We start from the raw sequence: 21,257 nt of genomic DNA on the forward strand, positions 1-21,257 counted from the left end.
CACACACACACACACACACACACACACACACACACACACACACACACACACACACACACACACACACTCGACCTCACCAGTGTGAGTAAGTCTGTCTGGAACTGTTAGACACAGAGAGGAGGTCTGGGAATGCTGAAGGTGGGGGAGTTCAGAGGAAGAAGAGGTAGAAAGTTGCAACTTCAGGGCAATATGGACCGCATGCTATGGGAAGGAATGCATGTGTCTTTGTAGGAGAGTGAAAAAGCAAATGAAAAGAAGAGAGGAGGGGGAGGAGGAAAGAAGCAATGAGGGAGGGATCTCAGCTAAAGCTGCAGCGTGGCTGTGTCTGAATGAAAGGACCTCTCACTCTCACTTTCTTCTGCTGTCTGTCTGTACCTATGGCTTCTGCAAACGAGCACGTCCAGACCAAACACAGAGCAGAGACTCTCCGAGTGACTTCAAGCTAGAAGTAAATATTTTTCAGAAACTGTGGCTGAGGGTGCAGCATTTTCGATTGCTTTTCGTAAGGTTAGTCCCTCTTTCTAAGAAGATTAGTACTTTTGTTTATTTGCTTTTAGTGCAACAATAAACTTATTTTTGAGAATAAGTTGCAATGTGATTGATGGTCAGTTTCAGTGACGGGAACCTTATCTCTTTCAGGAGCTTCTGCTGTGACGTGCAGGTGTTTATGCAGATATGACTGAGTAAACTCTTCTCATCACAGAAATTTGGGACATTGCTTGGACAGACCTTCAGGACTGCTCTGCAGTTCTCCTGAATAAAATAATTCACTGGATCTTGGATCAGATTTACTATATTTTACCTCATTTTTGTCTCACACATCTTGAGGTTAGCCTACCATGTGAGTGTGTTGTGTGAGTTAGATTTAACTGGAGTTATCCTGAGTATTTTGTAGGTTTCTGGCCAGCTGGCAGGCAGCTGTGATGGAGGGTCACTTCATACACACATTCACACCTCTAGACATAAGCTCACTGATGGCTGCCTGAATCTGCAGAGACAAGCACACCAAATGAAAACATCAAACATTCCACTTTAACTTTCAGTTTCATATTTGCGCTTTATAGACGTGATGTAACCTGTACACTCATTTCCTTTTCTTACCTTTTCTAAACTCAAATACCACATTCACACTGACTTCATTTACTACAATATTGGGTCAAGAGACAAACTATCCAGAACTGAGAGAGCGTATACTTACAGCACGATGATACAGACCTGCAATTTGGTCCCCAGATGCATCTTGCAGCACACATCCCCTCACCACCTTCTCCCCATCCTGCTGTTGCTCCTCCGTACCTGGTGGGGGAGCTGTCACCCTCAGTGTTTGGATTACAAGCCTCCATTTGAGCCCAGGCAGCCATTGGCCTTCTGCAAGGAGTATTCCAAGATTGGGTGCTGTGATGTGGAAAAAGATGAGGAGATATCAGGCAGGTTTTACAACATTATGGAAAACTTTGACCATTCAGGTTATGCAGCCTGTGGCAAATACGTACGCAGCATCCTCTGCCAGGTAAGAGAAACATTTATTCTAATTTGATTTGATCTCTTTGATTTGATGAGTATTAGGTACAAATATTCAAATCAGACTGTGTTACACATGTTCAGTTTAGAATTCAAACTCATGTTTTCCAATGTGTGTATAATAACTAGATTTTATTATGCTATTTTATTTTATTTATTATTTTATTTTAATATGCTGTCCTCTAATCTAGCATCACAATTGTGACTTTTTACATTTAAATTAAAGCAGATTCCCCTCTGGTTTGTTTTAGCAGGTAATAAATTCTACTACATATTTCCAACAGGAAGATATAAGTCTGTTTAGTCATGTGTAAGAAGCTCATCATAAAGGAGAACCAACAAAATATTTTAACAATTTAATGAATACATGATGCTTTTAGACAGCAGTTACTCATACCAAAAGCCAAACCGATGTGTAAATTGAACATGGTGAATATAAAGCCCAAAGGATCATCCAGTGGAAATAAACCCTCCAAAATCAAGAACAGGCTGCCTTTTGCTAAGAGAGTTGAAGATGAATGATTGCGATGGGTTTTCTTTCCCTCTGTCACCAGAGCACCTGCTCATGGGGGTCATAAGATTGGTGAGGTTTTCTCTGTTTAATTTGTATTATTGTAGGGTCTGATGCAACCCACGGAGTGGTGTGTATCAGACATCTGGCCTGATTTAAATGTTCATATAACACTACGGTGGATTTTTCAAAAAATATGTTAGTAATTCCTTTACTGTACCGCATAACCGTTCAGTTTATTGTTGCTAACTTTTCTTCTTGATGAAATGACAGTACACATGGGTGTTGAATAAAAACATAGATATCCAAAAATTTCTGCCACAACTTCACCAACTAAGGTGCATGGAGTGGGACACCTGTTGAATAAAAACAAAAAACGCGCCATTGGTTGGACTTCTTACCTGATACATGATGTTCAGGCTTGTAAAAATTGTGGATTCTTCCAGTGAATCCTGCTATTTGATGTAGACATAAAATGTCTGGGTCCATGGAGGTGATGTTGCATGGTCATCTGTTCACAAACATGTACTAAACAAATCACAGATTAGTTGTCATCATTTTTTTTTAAAGCCAAGAAAGTTGAAATGGACTGATTGACTGGAAATCTGATAATTTGCAGTCTTCTTGGTCCTGACTGGTGACCTGTTGGCTAGCCTCACGTGCATTCAAATGTGAGCTGGTCCTTTTCATGCAGCCACCTGCTAGCATTTGGCTGTGGCCATTTGCGAGTTCTACTGTGACTAGGGAAAACACAAAACTGGCAAAGTAAATTGGGACAGAATCGGCAAATGTTCTTAGAAAGAGAATCAGACACTTAAATCACCCTCACCAGCTGAACATGAACATTTTAAAGAAGCCAATAAAGGTGACGGCGCTACGGCTAAAGTTAACGTGTTTAGATCCAGCCAGGTAGCAGCCTTGGTATGAAAAAAAGGTCAAAGAAAAACAGTCTGTGTCATCTTATCTGGTAAAGTTACAAATGTACTGAAAATTTGTATTGTTATATTAACCTGTTTCATCTGCTTCTCTTTAGCAAGATAAAAAATATCATGTAAATTCTCAGTTTATTCTCAGTTGCTTCAATGAGAGAAGAACCTGCAGCTAGCTGTCAATATACTGTCAGTTATAGCTATAAGTATAGTTAGAAAATCGGAATTGGTGCATCTTTACTTTGATATCTTAGTTATAATGAACAAAACAACTAACATCAGTTTTCAGAAGCTCCTCTCTCAACAAAATGTGTTTGCTCTCTTTTTAAGTCTGGTGGTCCATGGTGATATTCACAGAAAGATGTGAAGTTTTTCATACTGGGACTTCCTGGGAAATATCTAAAACTAGTAAAAAATGCAGAAAGAAATCCAGAGGTGCACGAAATCTTGACCTTGAAGGGAAAGATCGCCCAAATTCAAATTGGATAAGGTTTTGGTTTTATGGACAAATACTCTGAACTTTGTCATCTCACGCAGTAAGCGTAAACTATGTGCCAGAAAACATTAGTTTCTCAGATGAGGCACAGACATAAGCATAAGACAACCAGTCTCCAGAGTTTGAACCAGAACAACTGTATGAAATTGCAGAACAATTTAACAGCACATTCACTTTTCCAGTAATCTCACAAAAATATGCATTAAGGTTTTAACTACGCCATCAGAAGACTTGGCAATATTTGAATGAAGTGCCTGTGCCAACATTAGGTGTGGAGGGGAACAACTGAATTTCACTTAATGACAGCAGAGAGACCATAAGGCAGAGGTAGAAAAATGAACCAGCAATCCCTAGGTGAACATAATATTTTTTTTTCTTTAACTTATATTGTTTTAAAAAGCATTGACTCATACAATTTTGGCATGAAAAAAAAACTTTCCAAATGCATTATTGTGTTATTCTTGCAATGCAGTTTAATAAAAAATAAGATAAAAATAAGATATGAAATATTTTCCTTATCCCATATTTAGGAAATTAATTTTTTTTAATAATAGTTAATGATGATGATGATGATACTACTAATAATAAAGTGAACATGGCAAAACAGAACATAAAATAAAATAAATACTCAACTTTTAGTCTCTGTTAATAGTTTTGGATATTTTTTTATTCTAACGAGTTTTTCTATTTTAGTGTGAATGTGTTTTAGTTTCCTTTTTTAGCTCTTTAATCTTAAACAGATCCCAGTGCTGAAATCCAGCCCCTCCCTTCCTGGAATAACCCTTGAAGCCACTCCCACTCACTGATGACATAATTAGGCCCTGACTTTGCAGCTCAGACGCTTACTACGTGCAGATCCAGAGCACAAATTAAATGATAGGTGCAGCACAAATTTGGTCATGGCCGTATAACTGAGATAAAAGCTTCACTATGCAGAAGCCAAAATAATCGGGTGGGTAGCTTTACCATAAATAACACTTTAATTTTTGATGTCAACAAGGAAACAATGAAAACTAACAAACTTGGCGGCTTCCCGGCAGTTTCATACATCATACATTATGTAAAGATGGTGACGAATCGTCCAAAAATATAGACTTATGTTATTGTGGTAATTATAGCCTGATGTGGTTCTTACCAAGCAGTGCAGGCTGGATCTCGAGTAAAATTGCAGAGCTGCGACTCACGCACCATTTACAACTGCTGGATATAGGTGGAGCTCAGACGAAATATACATTCAAAAAGTTTAGCATGATACACATGTGCTGTGTACACTGCAACAAAAAGCCTTTAAAGAAACTCTCATTTACATGAGCGCTTTATATGAAAAGTTATGTTAAAAATAAAGAATGCATTTTTGGTTCCATTTGAGGTATGTTGATGCTTTTGTGTACTTTTTAAACCTTTTTCAATGATGATGGTCCGCTCTGTGGTTTTTCGGCTCCCAAGTTCATAATTTGAGGTGAAAGAGGCCCGGGAGGCGGTCAGGTTACCCCGCTGCCAGGGTACTTAACCAGGGCAAAAGCCATACACTGAAGCCGTCTGTTCCAGCTGCAGAACGGAAGCTTCCTAGCACTGATATCAATCACAGCGTGAAGAGAGGGACAGGCAGACACATATTAAAGAGAGAGACAGAGTGGGAAATGAGTGTGTGTGTGTGAGTCAGGGAGACGGGAGGAAGACTGTCATTGTTCTTTGCTTACTTGACCAAACAAACAACCCTTTCCTCCTCAGGCCAGGGGTCCAGGATATATCAGGTTGCTGCAAAAGAGGAGCAGAGAGAAAAAGGATGAAGAAAAGCACAGGAATAAGAAGAGATGAATAAAATCAGTGAAGATAATGTCAGCCATAAAGAAAAGAGAAAAACAAATGAATTAACGATAATAAAAACAGACATAGAGATAATTTCAAGGGCATTCTGTTGCCCTTGAAAAGAGTGTGCATTTGTGTGTTATAGTTGTGCTCTGCTTTCACGTGGCTTTCTCGATGGGTTTTCATTTATTTTGTCATCAAATAAACCATTAGCAGCACCCTCAGTTCAACAAGACCCATAAAGGGGCTGTTTGAGGATAAAAAACATTTAGTGAGCACTGCACCAAGCAGCAGAAGTCCAGATTAGTTGTTTCCCTCTTGCATTTTTAATAAGCAAGCTTTTAGTACGGTAGCAATGTGTCTGGCTGTTTCACACTGCTCTCTCAGTTTAAAAACTCAGCCTGTGTCATTTCCTCAGACAGGGTCACACATTTACCTCTCATCTGTTTACCATGACTCTTTTTTGTCTCTCAGCTACAATAAAACACCAGCGTGTGGAGCAGTCAGTGGAGAATCTGGAGCATGTGAGATGACAGGAATAAAATCTGAGTCTATTCTGAATTTGACGGCGTAAACACCAAATTATAGCAGCTTGAAGTGGTCGCGTTGTTTCTACCCTATCATAGTGGAACCAAAATAGGACAATGGCTGGGATTTCAGCATGACTCGGTCAAACAAAAGATCATGTGCAGTATTTGCAGTTTGCTCTGCCTTTTTGCCAACACATGTCTCTCATTTTCAAGCAAAGAAAACGTCTTCATAACCTTATACCTTCATAACCTTATTGAACTTATACATTTTTCCTTGAACGTAGCATCTGCCCCACATGCCTGTTTACTGCTTTCATCAGCAGTTCCAGCATCTCAGACTGAACACAGCTTTTGTTTGGCCCAGTAGAGAGAAATCTCTTTCAGAGAACACTCTGATCTTTTCCACAGTAGTACTATCAAGATGTTCAACAAGAGTCTGCGTTGACTGTTTTTGCCAAACTCCCCACCTCCCCGTTCTCTGTGATTTATAAAAGGCAGTGTTTCAGTTAACACTTGGATGGAACAGCAGTTTAAGCCATCTGTGCCCTAAAAGACAAAGACAGACACAGAAATGTAAAGTTTGATGGACTACTGTATGATCAGCAACTGTGACAAAACATTTTATGTGATACAGTAAAAAAACAGACAAAACAGTGTCCAAAAAGTATTGATAGTAATCGATTTGTCACACCTTTATATTTAAACATATCCATTTTAGTGTGGGCTACAGCTTGAGTCATGTCACCTACTGACACTGTGAGTTTGTCCATATGTGTGTAATTGTGGTCTAAATACTTAAAAAAAATCTGCTCACAGGAATATACACCAAACACAAAAGACGGCCTTGTAGTCTTACAGGTGGTAATTAGGATAAAAATCAAGGTCAAGTTTTAAGTTCTGGTCACAGCTGGTCAAGGTCTGGCTGACTATGCTTGTAATAAAGCAGTAATAAATACCTACATACACAAATGTTTATAATTTGCCCGATTGGCAAATTGTAAATATGACGAAACAGTTATTAGCCACAATACACTGTTCAAACTCTGGCGTCATCTTCCTGGTCAAAACTGTTTTTTGTACCACTGGAAAAATTGAACTAGAGACAGTTGGTTGTTGGTACTGTTTCTACATTGAACAGAGATTAGATAGAGGTTTGCATATAGAAACAAAAATCAAACAATTATATTAAAATAAATAAATTTAAAATCTTTACATTTTGCCCCAGACTGCACTGAGTTACAGGATCTTTTCTTTCTTTTAACAACTCTAGAGTAAAGTGCTCTGCTGGTACAAATAATTAAATACTTTACTGCTCATCCATTTTTACCTGATATACTTTGTCTTACCAAATAAAGGCAAGCGCAACAGATTTATATAACAAAAAAACAAATGGCAGGTGTTTATATTATTTTCCAGTATGTAGATTCACTAGTTAACAGGACATCACCCATTTATTTCCCTTGTTACTGCTTTGATCTTTTTCTCATAATGAGGCTTTTCCTACATGTACCCAGACTGTTAAAAAAAAACCCTGAATGCTGAAGGTAAGAGTTTTACAGCTGTTGCATCACTGCGTTCAGTGTCAGCATCAAATGCAATTGTTTGAGTGCAAAGTTAAAGAAAGGAGCCAGAAAGCCTGTGATTGTGAGGTCAAGAAACCACTGAAAGCTTTTTTTTGCGAATATCTGCTTTTGCTTCATTCTAATCAAGGAAGAGATTGCAAAAAGAAATCCTTCAACACAAACGTTTCTCTCACTAGAAAGTCAAGCAAAGACGTCCAGGCAACTTCTGTGACATTGGTCCATCGTTTGGGGACTATTTTTCAACCAGGGCTCAATGAAGACAACAAAAACTTAAAAAATCTTTTAGATAAAAACACATAAGTACATGTTTTCATTTACCAATGTCCTTACAAAAATGTTACAGCAAATAATTACCAGAAGAGGCATTGTGATGACAGGATTAAAAACAACACGTTTTGTCCACGTTGACGTTATTCAGTGACATAATTTTTAAAGTGCTTTTGAAACTAAATCCACCACTTACATAATCACTGTAATAATCTCCATATATAAAAACAGCTGAGATTAAGCGTCAGACTGTGAAACAACACAAAAATATCCCATATCTGCTGTTCTGATCTGTGCTAAATGAGCTAAATCTTTTGCAACGTTATTTATGTTTATTTATTTAAATATTGACTTTTGTTTAAATACCAAAACAGTTATTTGGAAAACTTTACTGATGTCAGAAATAATTCACTGCAAAGTGAAAATAGGTTTATGAGCCCTTACAAGAAACAACACCAAATTTAATCTAAACACTCTTGATCTACAAAACCAATCTTATGCCGGTTTGTTGTTTGGGATTTGTTTACTGGATCAGTTTGGTTTTTCTGGCAAATGAAAGCGCACCAGTTTGCATGATGATGGTTTGGGTGCAATGGCTCTTTGTGCCTAAGGCACACCATTCTGGGTGTGGACAGTGTGGTTGTGACTTAATAACTGAGTGGACCTTCCTGGGATCCATTTATACCAGGCCGCACTCAGACAGGCTGCATATATCTCAGGCTTGCCCAGTCAAAATGAGGCCCAGAGGCTGTGGAAGAACAAATACACAAATCCATTTAAGTGATTCATTACTGAATCTCATACATTTCTGTAACTCTACCTTTGATATTAGCTCAAAAAAGTTTTACATTTTTAAATCATATGTAATGAAACGGTATCTGTTGTCCTTTGAAGGAGTGTTCTCCATATGCTGCCCACCTGTATGATGCCGAGGACGCTGACACACCCATGAGGGCGCTACCTGGACTCTGTGGGGATTACTGCTCTGACTACTGGCGGCAGTGCCGGTACACGCTCAGCCTCCTGCTTGAGGACGTAGGGAACTCACAGCAGTTTGCAAACCTGACTGCCACAATTGAAGAAGATCACAGAAGGTTTTGTGAATTTCTGGTGTTGAAGGACAAAGAGTATTGCTATCCTAGTGTCTTGACAAATGCAGGTATGAGTCACATGTTGTATGAAGAGGTTAAAAAAATGCATCTCGGTGTAACTAGCCCAGAAAAAGGTCTAGAGTATACAGCCTTGATAGCTCTGAAGCTGTTGTTAAACACATCAATCTGTGAGCTAAATGTCAGCGTCAGTATCAAAATGATGCTCCACATCAGCAAACCAGCACCAGCTAGCATGCTTAAAGTGAAATGTTTAAAATCATTAGTACGAATGTTAATGATGGATGCAAACAGTCTGAACTGCATGCATGAATTTGAAAATATCCGTGTCTGCACTGTCTCACCAAGAAAATCACTGCAATGAAAGAAAGTGTGGGTGGAAGAGCTCTTCATATTGATTTGTAACTGCCTGAACAGAAGCTGAAAGTACAGTGCATTGCTGTAAAATAATTACAGTTTTAATTTGGTGCAAGCCTCTGCAAGTTTGATTGCAACTCAGTTTGCACATGTGATTAGACACATGCCAATCTACTCTCCCGTGTCTTTTTTCCCCCACCCTAAGAGTTAAATGCTAACCTGGGATTGCTAAATGAAGATCCCGAAGGATGTTTGGAGCTGTGCTTACAGGAAGTTGCCAATGGACTCCGTAACCCTGTGGCCATGATCCATGCAGATGATGGAACTCATCGCTTTTTTGTTGCGGAGCAGCTGGGTTATGTGTGGGTGTACTTGGCGAACGGCTCTAGGATCGATCGACCTTTCCTCAACCTGACTAAAGCCGTCCTCACATCCCCGTGGACTGGAGACGAGAGGGGATTCCTCTGCATAGCCTTACACCCTAGGTCTTTTTTTCAATCAAAATACACATTTAAATAGCAACATTTAGTTTTCAAAGGAAAAATTCATTGTGCCAAAATGTGAAATGCAGCATTTCCATTGAGCTCCTGTTTCGTTCACAGGTTCACCACTGTCAGAAAAGCCTACGTGTACTACTCTGCGTCTGTTAAGAAGGAGGAACGAATACGAATCAGCGAGTTCACAGTATCAGCACATGATGATAATCAACTAGACCATTCTTCTGAGAGGTGCTGTATTTAGTAGGTCCTTGCATGGTCTTAAATGACACAAATACATTCATCATCTTCTCATCTCTCCTGCTGTAGAACCATCCTGGAGGTGGTGGAGCCAGCATCCAATCATAATGGAGGACAGCTTCTTTTCGGTCACGATGGGTATCTGTACATCTTCATAGGTGACGGTGGCCGTGCTGGAGATCCCTTTGGAAAGTTTGGCAATTCCCAAAACAAGTCAGTACTGTTTAACTAATGTGTTTGCATGTTTGGATGCATGCATAGACTCACAATGTTGATTTCACATTTTGTGTTAATGAAGATGTGAAATCTCAAATAACATGCAAATATAATAGACATAGTTGTGATTGTGAAGAATGCTCATCTTTATAATCTTCACGAGGCCTCATGACGTTGTCAAGATGTTGACTTGATAAACAAAATACCAAAGTCGAGTCGGAGCAGGTAAAGCGTCAGAGTCCTGCCAAAAATGGGTTCCAGATAGTTAAATTCCTCTCAAATCAAATCTAATTAAAAGGATCAAATTTATGAGGAACGTTTCTGCATTGAACAGAGGGCATTATAAATGATAGTTTGGCAAAGACTATAATTCAAAACAATTTCTTCAAAGTGACGAGTGAAAACTTTGTTTGCACGTGTCATAAACAATCATTCATGATAACTGCCAGGTTCTGTGCTGTGCCAGTTTATGGAGATTTCAGTCTTTAATTTACAAAACACTTCAAATAGGCATTCCTCCTCTATGGTTTATCATTATACCGAGAGCTGCATTGATTGAAGTTTATTATTTTTGAATTTTTAGCACAGAAAATTAAAGATAAAGCCAGAAAAACTTTGGTTGCAAGTCATTCAGCCAATAGAAAAAGCGTATTGATTTTTGTAATCAATACTTCATCCTGTGAAATGCACCAATAATGTCACATTTAATAGGTAGGTTTGCATTTTAGGGCTGACAAAAATAGCGATCTATCTTTAATGTTTGTATCGAGAAAGCAAGTAAACTTCCTCCAAAACTGGGACTTAATTTAGAGCTGTTAGCACCTTTTCTCCAGAGATGGACAATTTAGCCGTTTGTCTCTTCCTGAGGCTGTTTTTGACAAGCCGTAGTAGCTCTTCTGGGAATGCAGCCTGCCAAGTCTAATATTGACATGACACACTACACACATCATGGACCACCACACACTGGAATGTGGAGGGGAGAGAGAAAGTGAGCGAGAGTGAGTGCAGGGTGGTAAACACTGGAAAAAGTGGACACTGGAAAAAGGCCATAAAGGCCATTAATAATATTTGTTTTAAATTATTCTTTATACAGAAATTACACCCATTTGTGAAGGTAGTTCCTCTTTTCCTTACATTTCTAAGCAGATGAAACAACAAGGGAGAGAAAGGTAGGGAGAAGGAAAGAAACAGCTCATGCTAAACTATCCCACATTGATGGTCAGTGTTATGACAGCCAGTGGATTCAGATCACTACTGTCCATTGTTCATGTGACTGCTGATAGACGTAGCAGGATGGATTTTGAAGTGTCCAGAGCTATACTCTCTACTCAGATTCATTCAAACAGAACTGCAAAACGGATCTGACCGTGCTTTTCTGGCATTAAATAAACACTTACGGTTGAACCATTCAGTCACCACAGTCTTTATGATACTCTGAGTCATTCTTCCTTTTTTGTCTGGTCGTTACGTTTAATAGGTCAACACTTCTCGGCAAGGTGCTGCGTGTTGACGTTGACTTCAACGATAACAGTGCCCCGTACAGCATTCCCTCAGACAACCCATTTCTGGGCGAGAAGGAGGCACGGCCGGGTAAATGAATTTCCTGTTTGTGTGGAAGACTGTGATCACGTCTGGTGACTTTGAAGATGCTGAATGGCACACTTATTAATGCTAATCTAGCTTAGCTGTTCTCTCATAATATTGGACTGCGGTGGGACTGTGTTTTTCTTTCTGTGCAAAGCTGGAAAATGACTGATCGTGTCAGAAGTGCGTCCTCACAGAGGATGTCATTTTTGTTTGTGTTTTCCATCCACGTATTTCTTTCTTTGTTTACCTGCAGAGGTTTATGCCTATGGAGTTCGCAACATGTGGCGTTGCTCCATTGACCGCGGTGACCCCGTTACCACTGAAGGCAGAGGCAGGATGCTTTGTGGTGACGTGGGCCAGAACAAATACGAAGAGGTAGACCTCATTGTTAAAGGTATGATAATTGTAGTTTGAAGGATGATTTTCTTTTTCTAATATGTTGATTTCCAATTTTTTCAGCATCAAACCGTTTGAATACATATAAATTGTAGAACTTCTTTTTTGCTGAGTAATTTTACTGTGTCAACTCTTATTTTTAAGGAGGAAATTACGGCTGGAGAGCCAAAGAAGGATTCAGCTGCTACGATCGTAAACTCTGTCAAAACTCATCCCTCGGTGAGTCTACAGTCTGGGTTACTGAAAGTCCATAAATACAAGTATATTTTAACCAAATTATTTAATATTTATACAGATATTTAATTTGTAAATTAAATTGTTACAGCACACTCTTTGTTCTCTGTAAAAGCCTCCTTAGAATAGAATAAAAAAACTGTTGTCAACTCAAAAGAGATTTTAAATAACGGAACTTCATTGTCATTTAATTTCACGAGCTCAGGTTTCTTACAGGGTACAGTATATTTCCTGTTTGTTACAATGATGTAGCAGTGACACTGAATAATAAACGAGGTCTGATCTTTGTTTATGTGTTTGCAGACGATGTCTTGCCAATCTTTGCCTATCCACACAAGCTGGGCAAATCTGTGACAGGAGGATACATCTACAGAGGCTGTCAGATGCCCAACCTTAACGGACTCTACATCTTTGGGGATTTCATGAGCGGGTGTGTGTTTGTAAAATGAAAATTTCAAATGAAAACACTCGTAACCTTTTTTGTTTTTGTGGATTTCTACCTAATCAGTGTCCAGTCAGTTTGCTGTTGAACTGCTCTGCACAGGGTTGACTTAATAATTTACAGTAAAAATGCATTGATGTGAAGCTTTTGGACTACAGCTCTTGCTATGCGTAAACATTATATGTATCTCTGTTTGTGTTTAGGCGTCTGATGTCTCTTAGGGAGAACGTTACCACAGGTGAATGGCAGTACAATGAAATCTGCATGGGAAGAGACCAGACCTGCAGATTCCCCAAACTTATCAACAGTTACTATAAATACATCATCTCTTTTGCTGAAGATGAAGCAGGTAATAACTGTGTGGGTCGGTGTGTTGATGTATTGCTACCAGACACTGCATCACTTATTTAATTAGGTACATTTATAATGGAACGATAAACTTGAGCCCCAATCACACACACCTAGAAACAGTCCATGAATCCCCTGGCAGCTGCCAGCTGCTTGTGGAAAATGTGTATTCTCAGACTGGTTGGGGTTGCTAGAGGTTGCTGACAGCTGGTGAAATAGGTTGCAAAGAGATGTAGGGTACTGCACTGAAACCCTCCTTGTGACACCTGCAGCCAGCACTATTAAAAAGGTGTAACTTTTTTTCTGTTTCCAGTTTGTGTTGCACATTTCACTGTTTTACTACTGCTCAGTGAGTAATTGGCGAATGTTTGCAGACAAGTTTCTTGCATGAGAACTACAGGCAGTTTTGTCTCTTAGTAACCAAAACAATCAAAGATGTTTTTGGTGTAGCGCCCTCTTTAGGACTGATTTCACATAGCAAGAGCAAGCACTCACCATCTAGTCTGGAAATACAATTTATTTTTCTACATGTCTTTGGTTTCCAGAGGATTTCCTACTGGTCTCCTGGTCTGTGTGGCTTAATGTGAAAAGAAATAATTATTTCTAACTAGTACACATGTAGTGTGAAGTACCAAAGTGGATATTTTTACTGGTGTTATTGTTAATGAAATTAGATTACTACTAAACTGCATGATTTCTAAGTTAGGAAATGTTTAGGTTTGTGTTGGTCTTAAAAAATTGTATTTCTCTTCTTTCCTGATAATTTCAGGAAGCAAATTGGAGAGACGAATGATTAAAGCAAAGTTTAAAATATTTTTCCCCAGAGTAGTGTTTTGGTCTCTCTCTTTCTCCCCCATTTTGCTATTTTTGTACCTCTTTTATTTCTGTCTCCCATCTGTTGTCATCATAAATATTTCCCTCTGTTCCTGTTGTTTAAATTTTTTTCTTTTTTTATCTCCTTCTTTTCTTGCTCACTGCTTCCTATTTTTTTAATCTCCCCGTTTGTCTTTTTATGTTCTGCCGTCTCTGCCTGCTGCTCTCTTTCTCCATTTCGTCTGTGAATTTTTCCAGGTGAGCTGTATTTCTTAGCCACAGGAGTCCCGAGTGCGACAGCAAGAGGTGGCGTTATCTACAAGATAGTGGACCCTTCCAGGTAACTTGCTAACGCATCACTTTACTTCATCAGCAGTTAAGTGCTCATTAAACTACATGGATGTGTGATGTTAAGGTGTGAGAGTGTGAACCCAATAATTATATATGATGGAGGTTTTAAGAGTTGGAATGCTGCTAATAAAATACAGTGCAGCAACATGTTAAAATGTTAAAAGAAGTGCTCAGAGCACAATCATCTTCCATCCCTCTCTAGCCAATCCAGGCAAAAAGAAAGAAATAAGAAAAACAGATTTTTAAAATCTTATTTATTTAATCTATCTTCATTGACTGTATCTCTGCACTAATACACACTACAATTAAAGTGGAAGCTGCTAAACACCATTAAAAACAAAACATAAAAAATAAATAAATGAAAAGATACATATGTGCTTATAGTACCCATTATTGCATGTGTACTAATCTTTTCTGTCTTGGAAACAGGAGAGCACCACCAGGAAAGTGTAGCATCAAGCCTTCACCTGTTAAGATAAAAGGAAAACTAATTCATTTCCACCCAAAAGAAGGTAAAAGAAAGTCTTAAAGTGGTGTTATTTTCTCGAATTTCCTTGCCCTGCTTCAACCTTTAATAATAATAATAATAATAATGGATTGGATTTATATAGCGCTTTTCAAGGCACTTTACAAGGGATTCTTTCTAGAAATTGGTGAGTTACATTTCCAGCAGTAAATAAATGGTTAAAACATGCTATTTAATATGCATGTGGTTTCTTTTGGCTTCTCTTGATGTCTCTTGATTGTTCACTTTAATGGGAGCGTTTAAATTTGATAAATCTACCAAATCAAAGCAGTTTCTTGCATCAGGTATCCAACGGATGGTTTTTAGCACTGCACAATTCTTTTTATTTTATTTTTCTCTTTTTTGCAGAGTATGTAATCAACAAGAAACCAACCACCACAGCTGTTCCTACTACAACGACCACTACAAAACCTACAACAACTAAAAAGAAGACAAGAATAGTAATAAAAAAACCTCCAATGCCAACAAGAAAAAAACCAAAGCCACCGCCAACAACAGCAGCAACAAGAAAAACAACAAGAAAGACAACATTACCAACAACAACACTGGCTCTCAAAACCACAACAAAATCTGCGTCGACCACAACAGTAAAGCCAAGAACTGTCCAGATGGCAGCAACAACTCCTGCCACAACCTCGTCCACTGGTAGGCCTGCTGGTGTACCCGTTTATCAGGCTAGCTCCACTGATTACCCAGTTTCTAGCCAAACCGCTAACCCAACCACTAATTTGACTATTAAGACTAAAAATAAGTCCACGAGACTGGTTCACACCGTGGCACGAGGAGAAGCCAGCAACGCCAAAACTGGTGGTTTCTTCGCCTACATTCTGATTTTGTTTCACATTTTTACATCTTAATTACTAAATTTATGTTTGCTTCTAAGTAAAATCCTTTGCAAATTAGGCTTAAGTGCTAATAATTTAGCTTAGCTTTCTTTTTTTTGGGGGGGGGGATCACACCTTCTTGGAATAAGGTAATTATAAAATCTATGCAGGCTTTCTCATGATCAAAAAGTATCAGCAGTATCTCCTAAAGGTCATGTTAAAATGTTATGATTTAATCATATTTAAATTGATTTTAAGGGTTATTTATGTTTTTCTTCAACTAAATAATTTGCTATATAGTTTTTGGCCTTTTAACTGGTTTTACACACCGTTTTGAACTGATTAAGAATATTGTGAATATTTATATAGAAATAAATAACACATAAAATGATTTAAAAAGTTTGATAAATATGCCCCTTGGACATTTTCTCTACTTTGTTGAGGCAGATAAGCCATACTGTAACCTAAATGGCAAAAAAACAACAACAAAAAAACAGAGTAAAAAAACAAAAGGTGACTTTTCTTAAATCAATATGCATTCAAAAAATAAGTAGCTTTTTAAGAATTCATTTTTGCATCTCACCTGTCTATACAGTTTAGCAAGTCTGTGCACTGGAACATAAACATGGGGAATGGAAAATAATTTGCATAATTTGCAGAGAAAATGCTGTAAAATTATTGTTTATCTTAATTATAACTGAGTTTACTGCCTCACCCTCTTGGCTTAGTTTTAATCACAAGTTTAATTATTCAGACTAAGCCATTTGCATTTGCACAAGCTTTTGCCCGACTCAGGTATCGTGGAATTGACTAAATTGGCTTTGAATCCCAACTTCAGACCTGCTAACATGCTATTCTTTGGCTGGTTCAAGAAGCTAAAGCAGGATAAATGGTGCTTATTTATGCATTAGGTTTTTGCACTGCTTTAATTTAAATCAGGTGTTTTGGCATAATTTATTATGAATAAATTGTTCTGCATCAGCCTCAGTTTGGACATTCATCCTTTTGTGTCTGTGTCTACATCCTTCCTTTGTGGTTGATACTATTTTTCCTTTGTCAAATAGTACAATGAAAAATTGTCCTAAAGCAGTTTAACATTTTGGGAAATGTGCTTCCAGCTGATGAGGTCAGTGCTGTGTCTTAATTAGTTAGCTTAGCTAGAACATGGACTGCAAAAATATATTACAATATAGCCACCTGCACAGCTAAAGCTAGCATTTTAACAACATGATATCTTATTTAAATACCTACATATATAAAATACCAAAAAAATGGTGGTTTTACATTTTTTGTCTGAATACAGAAATTTTCTAGATGTATTTACACTTTATTTAAATGATAATAGAAAAAAATAATGAGTAGTATAGCTAGCTAACTTGCTAACTTTGCACATAACCCATTTCCTAGCAGGCTAATTAGTCGCTAAAATATCCTCTTATTTATATGATTTTTCTGCATCTGATTCTTAACAACAAAACAACCTCTGTTTCCCAAAATGTCAAACTTGTTTTATATTAACATTAGTTTCAGCACCTCATAAAACAAATAAAAAGGGTGATTCTGTCTCTTCATCAGGTTATCGCACAACCTCCACGACTGCAGACTCATCTAGGATTGCAAAAACCCCAACCATCACCACACCTTCATCAGGGAGACATGGGAGACCCCTTCAGTACCCCCCTAGCACCACCTCACAATATTTCAAACCACAACTCCTTACCACTCCATCCACAAAATTGCTGAAGCAGCCCCACATGACTTTAATCTCCACACCCTATCCAAAAGCTCCTGACCATAGGATGACCACAGCATGGCCACCGTACTTCAGCCAGACGCCCCTTGTACCATCCTACAGGCCCCAGAGACCACTAATCAACACTACGCTGCTTAAAACACAGGAGGAAAAGCTGTGGCTTGGTGAGAAGCTGGAAAGTGCAGGAGAGGGCAACCAAGTGTTTAAGAGGCCGAGAGGACGGGGTAGAGGTCAAGGTTACAAGAAAGCAAGAGGAGGGTGGAGGCTGCGGGTTGGCTCAGTGCGACTTGTAAGCGCCGAAGGTTTGCCAGATCGAGGCAGAGTGGAAATTTTCATCCGTGGCCAGTGGGGTACAGTGTGCGATGACCTTTTCACCATCAAGTCAGGTAGCGTCGTGTGTCGTCAGCTTGGATTCTCGACTGCCCTGGCAGTGATGAAGAGGGCTGTCCTGGGGGAGGCGGACGACAGTGTTAGGATATTCTTGGATGATGTGGAGTGTGAAGGTGGGGAGAGATCACTGCTCGAGTGCAAGAGGTCCAGGGTTGGGAAACATAACTGCTCACATGCGGAAGATGTAGGAGTGATCTGTGGTTTGCAAGGAGTTGGTTAAAAGAAAGGGAAAAGCATTGGGAGAACTGGAAAAACTGGAAAAAATATATGGGACTATCACATACAGACAGTGATTGTATAAATGATTATTAGATCCCACACATTTTTTTAAGGATGACTTTTAATTAATTGCAATTTTCAGAATTTGTATTATCCTGCTTTTGCATTTCTGCACGTTACCTTAAAACTGCTCTATTTGCGTCTTGGAGAGAAGTGGAAAAGAAGAGCATGCATCCAACTTTTCACTGGCTTTGTGTGATCTATATGCAAGTAGCTCCTTCTAAACTCACTCAATCCACAGTTGTAAAGATAATAATCAGTTACAAGTTGAAACAATGATGATTATAGTAAACAGCAACATAGTATCTAAACCATAATTACATAAACACAGTGTTACCGCTCACAAAAGGGACTCTTTCTTAACCCCTTGTGAGTATTGTACTTAGAAAAAGTGTGAAAAAATGAAAATTTTTAAATTAATTTTGGTACTCAGCAGTTAATGGTTTCATAATGTTCATGATGCAAATCAAGCTAAAAACTGGTGGATTGAGTGAGTTTTGGAGGTGCCTTGACATTTAAAGAAAAAAAATCCTGCTAGAACACACAAACATTTTTTAAATGCATAATTTTACTAGATTTATTTTCTGAGGCAGATTTTAAATAAATTGCACATGGAAACATGTTGAATGTAGTTTTAAGATGAAAAAATTATCTTTAACCAGGAAATGCTGGACATTCTGCGGATTGAATGTAATGTTTCCAGGTTTACATAAAGAGATGTTAAAGGCACAGGGGGCCTGTGATGTAAATAAAGTTTACTGCAAAGTGATTTTCTTCTAAGTCTCTTATTTGCTGTCAGTGAATTTTATTGAACAGTATCTGATTCTTCTTCAGCAACACTTCTAAGCACTTTGTTGTGTAAAACAATAAGGATTTATAATATATTAATCTGAAATTTCTGAGACAGTTTACAGAGCATTTGACCCATTTGTCACTGACTTTTCTTGACTTACACGTAGACCTTAAACAGGAAGTAAAAATGTTTGTGATGAAACTGTGGAAACAGTCCTTACTGACCATAAAGATATTTTCTGTGGCCCCAAATAAACATCCACACATTTTATGGTCAGATGGAATAAACATTGAAGATCTTTTTGTTTCCTGATAGGCCATAATAATCTGTTGTTGCATAAATAATAAGTAATTCCACAGTGCAAGTACTGCCTATTGTTTTAGAGATGATACCTTAGAGGCAATAAAAAAATAAATATAAAATCAGAATAAGCTCTTGCTCTCTGAAACAGAATTTAGCTTTGGGGATGAGGAGGTCCAGCTGTCCAGCCTTCTTATGTGCACGCACATCAACATTTTGACAGAAGGAAAAACTGATGAGTTGATGAGTTACACTCAGTGGGCTGGAATGCACCACATGTCAACATTTTCCTTACATTTCAATTTTATAATTAAATATCACGAAATCTAAGGCTTGGTCTTATTTCCTTCGTCTGACTTCCTTCATTCTCACTCCATATATTTGTGTAATCATTAAAATATGAAAGTCAGCAGAGTGTAAAAGAGCCGTAATTACAAACAAACAGATGGCTGAATGAACAGAGAGAAGCAGCATTTGGGCAAATTAAGGAGTGAAGTGACGAAGAAGAAAACAGAAGCAGTACACCATCTTGTGTTGCCTCTATGGATGTGGTTTAAACTGAAGGTGACAGAATTCTTCACTATGTAAAACAAAATGTTTTGAGAGTAAAAACCATGATTCCAAACAATATTTTTGAAATCCGGTTAGCCTCACTGTACATTATCCAAATTCATTTGTTTTTCTTGATCTGGATTAAAATGATTTCTACGGTTCCTAGTTGCAGTGTAACACTGTTTTCCTCAGATCTGGAAACAAACATCGACTTTAAATATGAACCCGACATGTTTGTCTTTTGTACTGTTGATACAAGTACATCCATGCTTACATTTTGTTTACATCAGAGTTTTCTAGTCTTGTTCCAGAAGTCAAGTCTCTTCAGCCCTCTGTGGTTCAGTTTTGGTGAGTCCATGAGAATTGTAACTGACCGGTGTGGCATCGGGTGTGGTGCCGTACCTGTGGGCTGCTGCATTTCTAGATGTTGTTGGTTATTTGAGTTTCTGTAGCCTTCTTATTACCTCGATGTAGAGTGGGCATTCTCCTATGTTCTCTCACTGGGAAAAGGCATTTTCAACCAGAGACCTGCTGCTCACTGCATATTTTCTGTTTTTCGTACCATTCTCTGTGAACATTAGAGATGGTCATGTAGTAAAATCTCCATACATCAGCAGTTTCTGAAATAGACCAGCCCCTCTGGCAACCACGACCACAGCCACTTAAATCACCGTTCTTCCCCATGCTGTTGCTCGGTGTGAGCTTCAGCAGATCATCTTTACCACGTCCACATACCTAAATGCAATGAGTTTCTCCCATGTGATTGGCTGATTTGAGATTTGCGTTAATCAGCAGTTCAGCAGGTGTACCTAATAAAGTGGTCAGTGGGTGAAATCACTTGTAGATTTAAGGTGTTACCATTAAAAATAATACAAAAATAGCAAACAAGAAATAATAATAAACTAATCATTTATCAATAATAATAAACTAAATATGAATTACTTTTGAATATTTATAGATTTGTATTTTTTTTTTTTTACCAGAGTTGTGTAATGTTTACCTGAGAACAATACAACGGATGATTTTTATTATAAAAATGGAATTAGCTCCCTTTTGTTAATAAGTATTTATAAACAGAACACCAGGAAAAAAAGATCATATTTAAATAAAGCTTGCTTTTGCTTCCAGACCACAGGGAGGCAGTCATGTATAATTTTACCCTCACTGAAAAATGAGGAGGGAGCTGTGAATAATACAGTCCATGTTCCCTTGTTATCTATTTCATTAGCTTGCACTATCACACAACTGTTAAAATTTGTTTTTACTTTCATTTTTTTTCTCAGTAGAGCACTTTTCAATCTATTTCAATCCATCGCCTAATAAACTCACCCAGTCATGCATGGCAGAGGCAAACTCGAGCCATGAATTCCAAGAAACCATCAGAGGCCCTCAGAGCAGAGCGATGACACATTAATTAATTTATCCATATAGCTACTTCACCTTGTCTTCAGTCTGTGCTAGTTTCTCACATCATCACTCACATCTGTCCTCCAAAGACTGCGTGCATCCTGTCCTCTGGACCGTGACAGTGGCACTTTCCGAAAATAAAGGTCCGTCTCTGTAAAGCAAGGCAGAGGTGCCCCTGTTGTGAGAGATTATCTTAT

General features: G+C 38.3%; 1 protein-coding gene across 1 annotated transcript; it reads left to right on the forward strand.

Annotated features, from left to right (window-relative positions):
- The first annotated feature begins 362 nt into the window (after positions 1-362).
- Positions 363-18,540, forward strand: LOC102205744 (HHIP-like protein 1). Its single transcript, XM_005720934.2, has 16 exons — positions 363-507; positions 640-1,510; positions 8,541-8,805; positions 9,318-9,597; positions 9,715-9,840; positions 9,919-10,062; positions 11,543-11,655; positions 11,906-12,046; positions 12,193-12,267; positions 12,586-12,712; positions 12,928-13,073; positions 14,144-14,225; positions 14,666-14,748; positions 15,111-15,247; positions 15,293-15,407; positions 17,162-18,540. Exons 2-16 carry the CDS (start codon positions 1,205-1,207, stop codon positions 17,947-17,949), a joined length of 2,928 nt encoding a protein of 975 aa, XP_005720991.2. The 5' UTR covers positions 363-507; positions 640-1,204; the 3' UTR covers positions 17,950-18,540.
- The last annotated feature ends 2,717 nt before the right edge of the window (positions 18,541-21,257 follow it).

The sequence above is a fragment of the Pundamilia nyererei genome, unplaced genomic scaffold (genome assembly GCF_000239375.1).
Source record: "Pundamilia nyererei isolate P.nyererei 1_Seehausen unplaced genomic scaffold, PunNye1.0 scaffold00003, whole genome shotgun sequence".
Lineage (NCBI taxonomy): Eukaryota > Metazoa > Chordata > Actinopteri > Cichliformes > Cichlidae > Pundamilia > Pundamilia nyererei.

What these genes read in the sequence shown, in the direction of transcription:
- LOC102205744 (XM_005720934.2), top strand. Translation starts at nt 1,205, where the DNA reads ATGATACAGACCTGCAATTTGGTCCCCAGATGCATCTTGCAGCACACA. An exon ending in TTTTGCTGAAGATGAAGCAG is followed by an intron (nt 13,074 to 14,143) that starts GTAATAACTGTG and finishes GAATTTTTCCAG; the next exon opens with GTGAGCTGTATTTCTTAGCC. An exon ending in AAGATAGTGGACCCTTCCAG is followed by an intron (nt 14,226 to 14,665) that starts GTAACTTGCTAA and finishes TCTTGGAAACAG; the next exon opens with GAGAGCACCACCAGGAAAGT.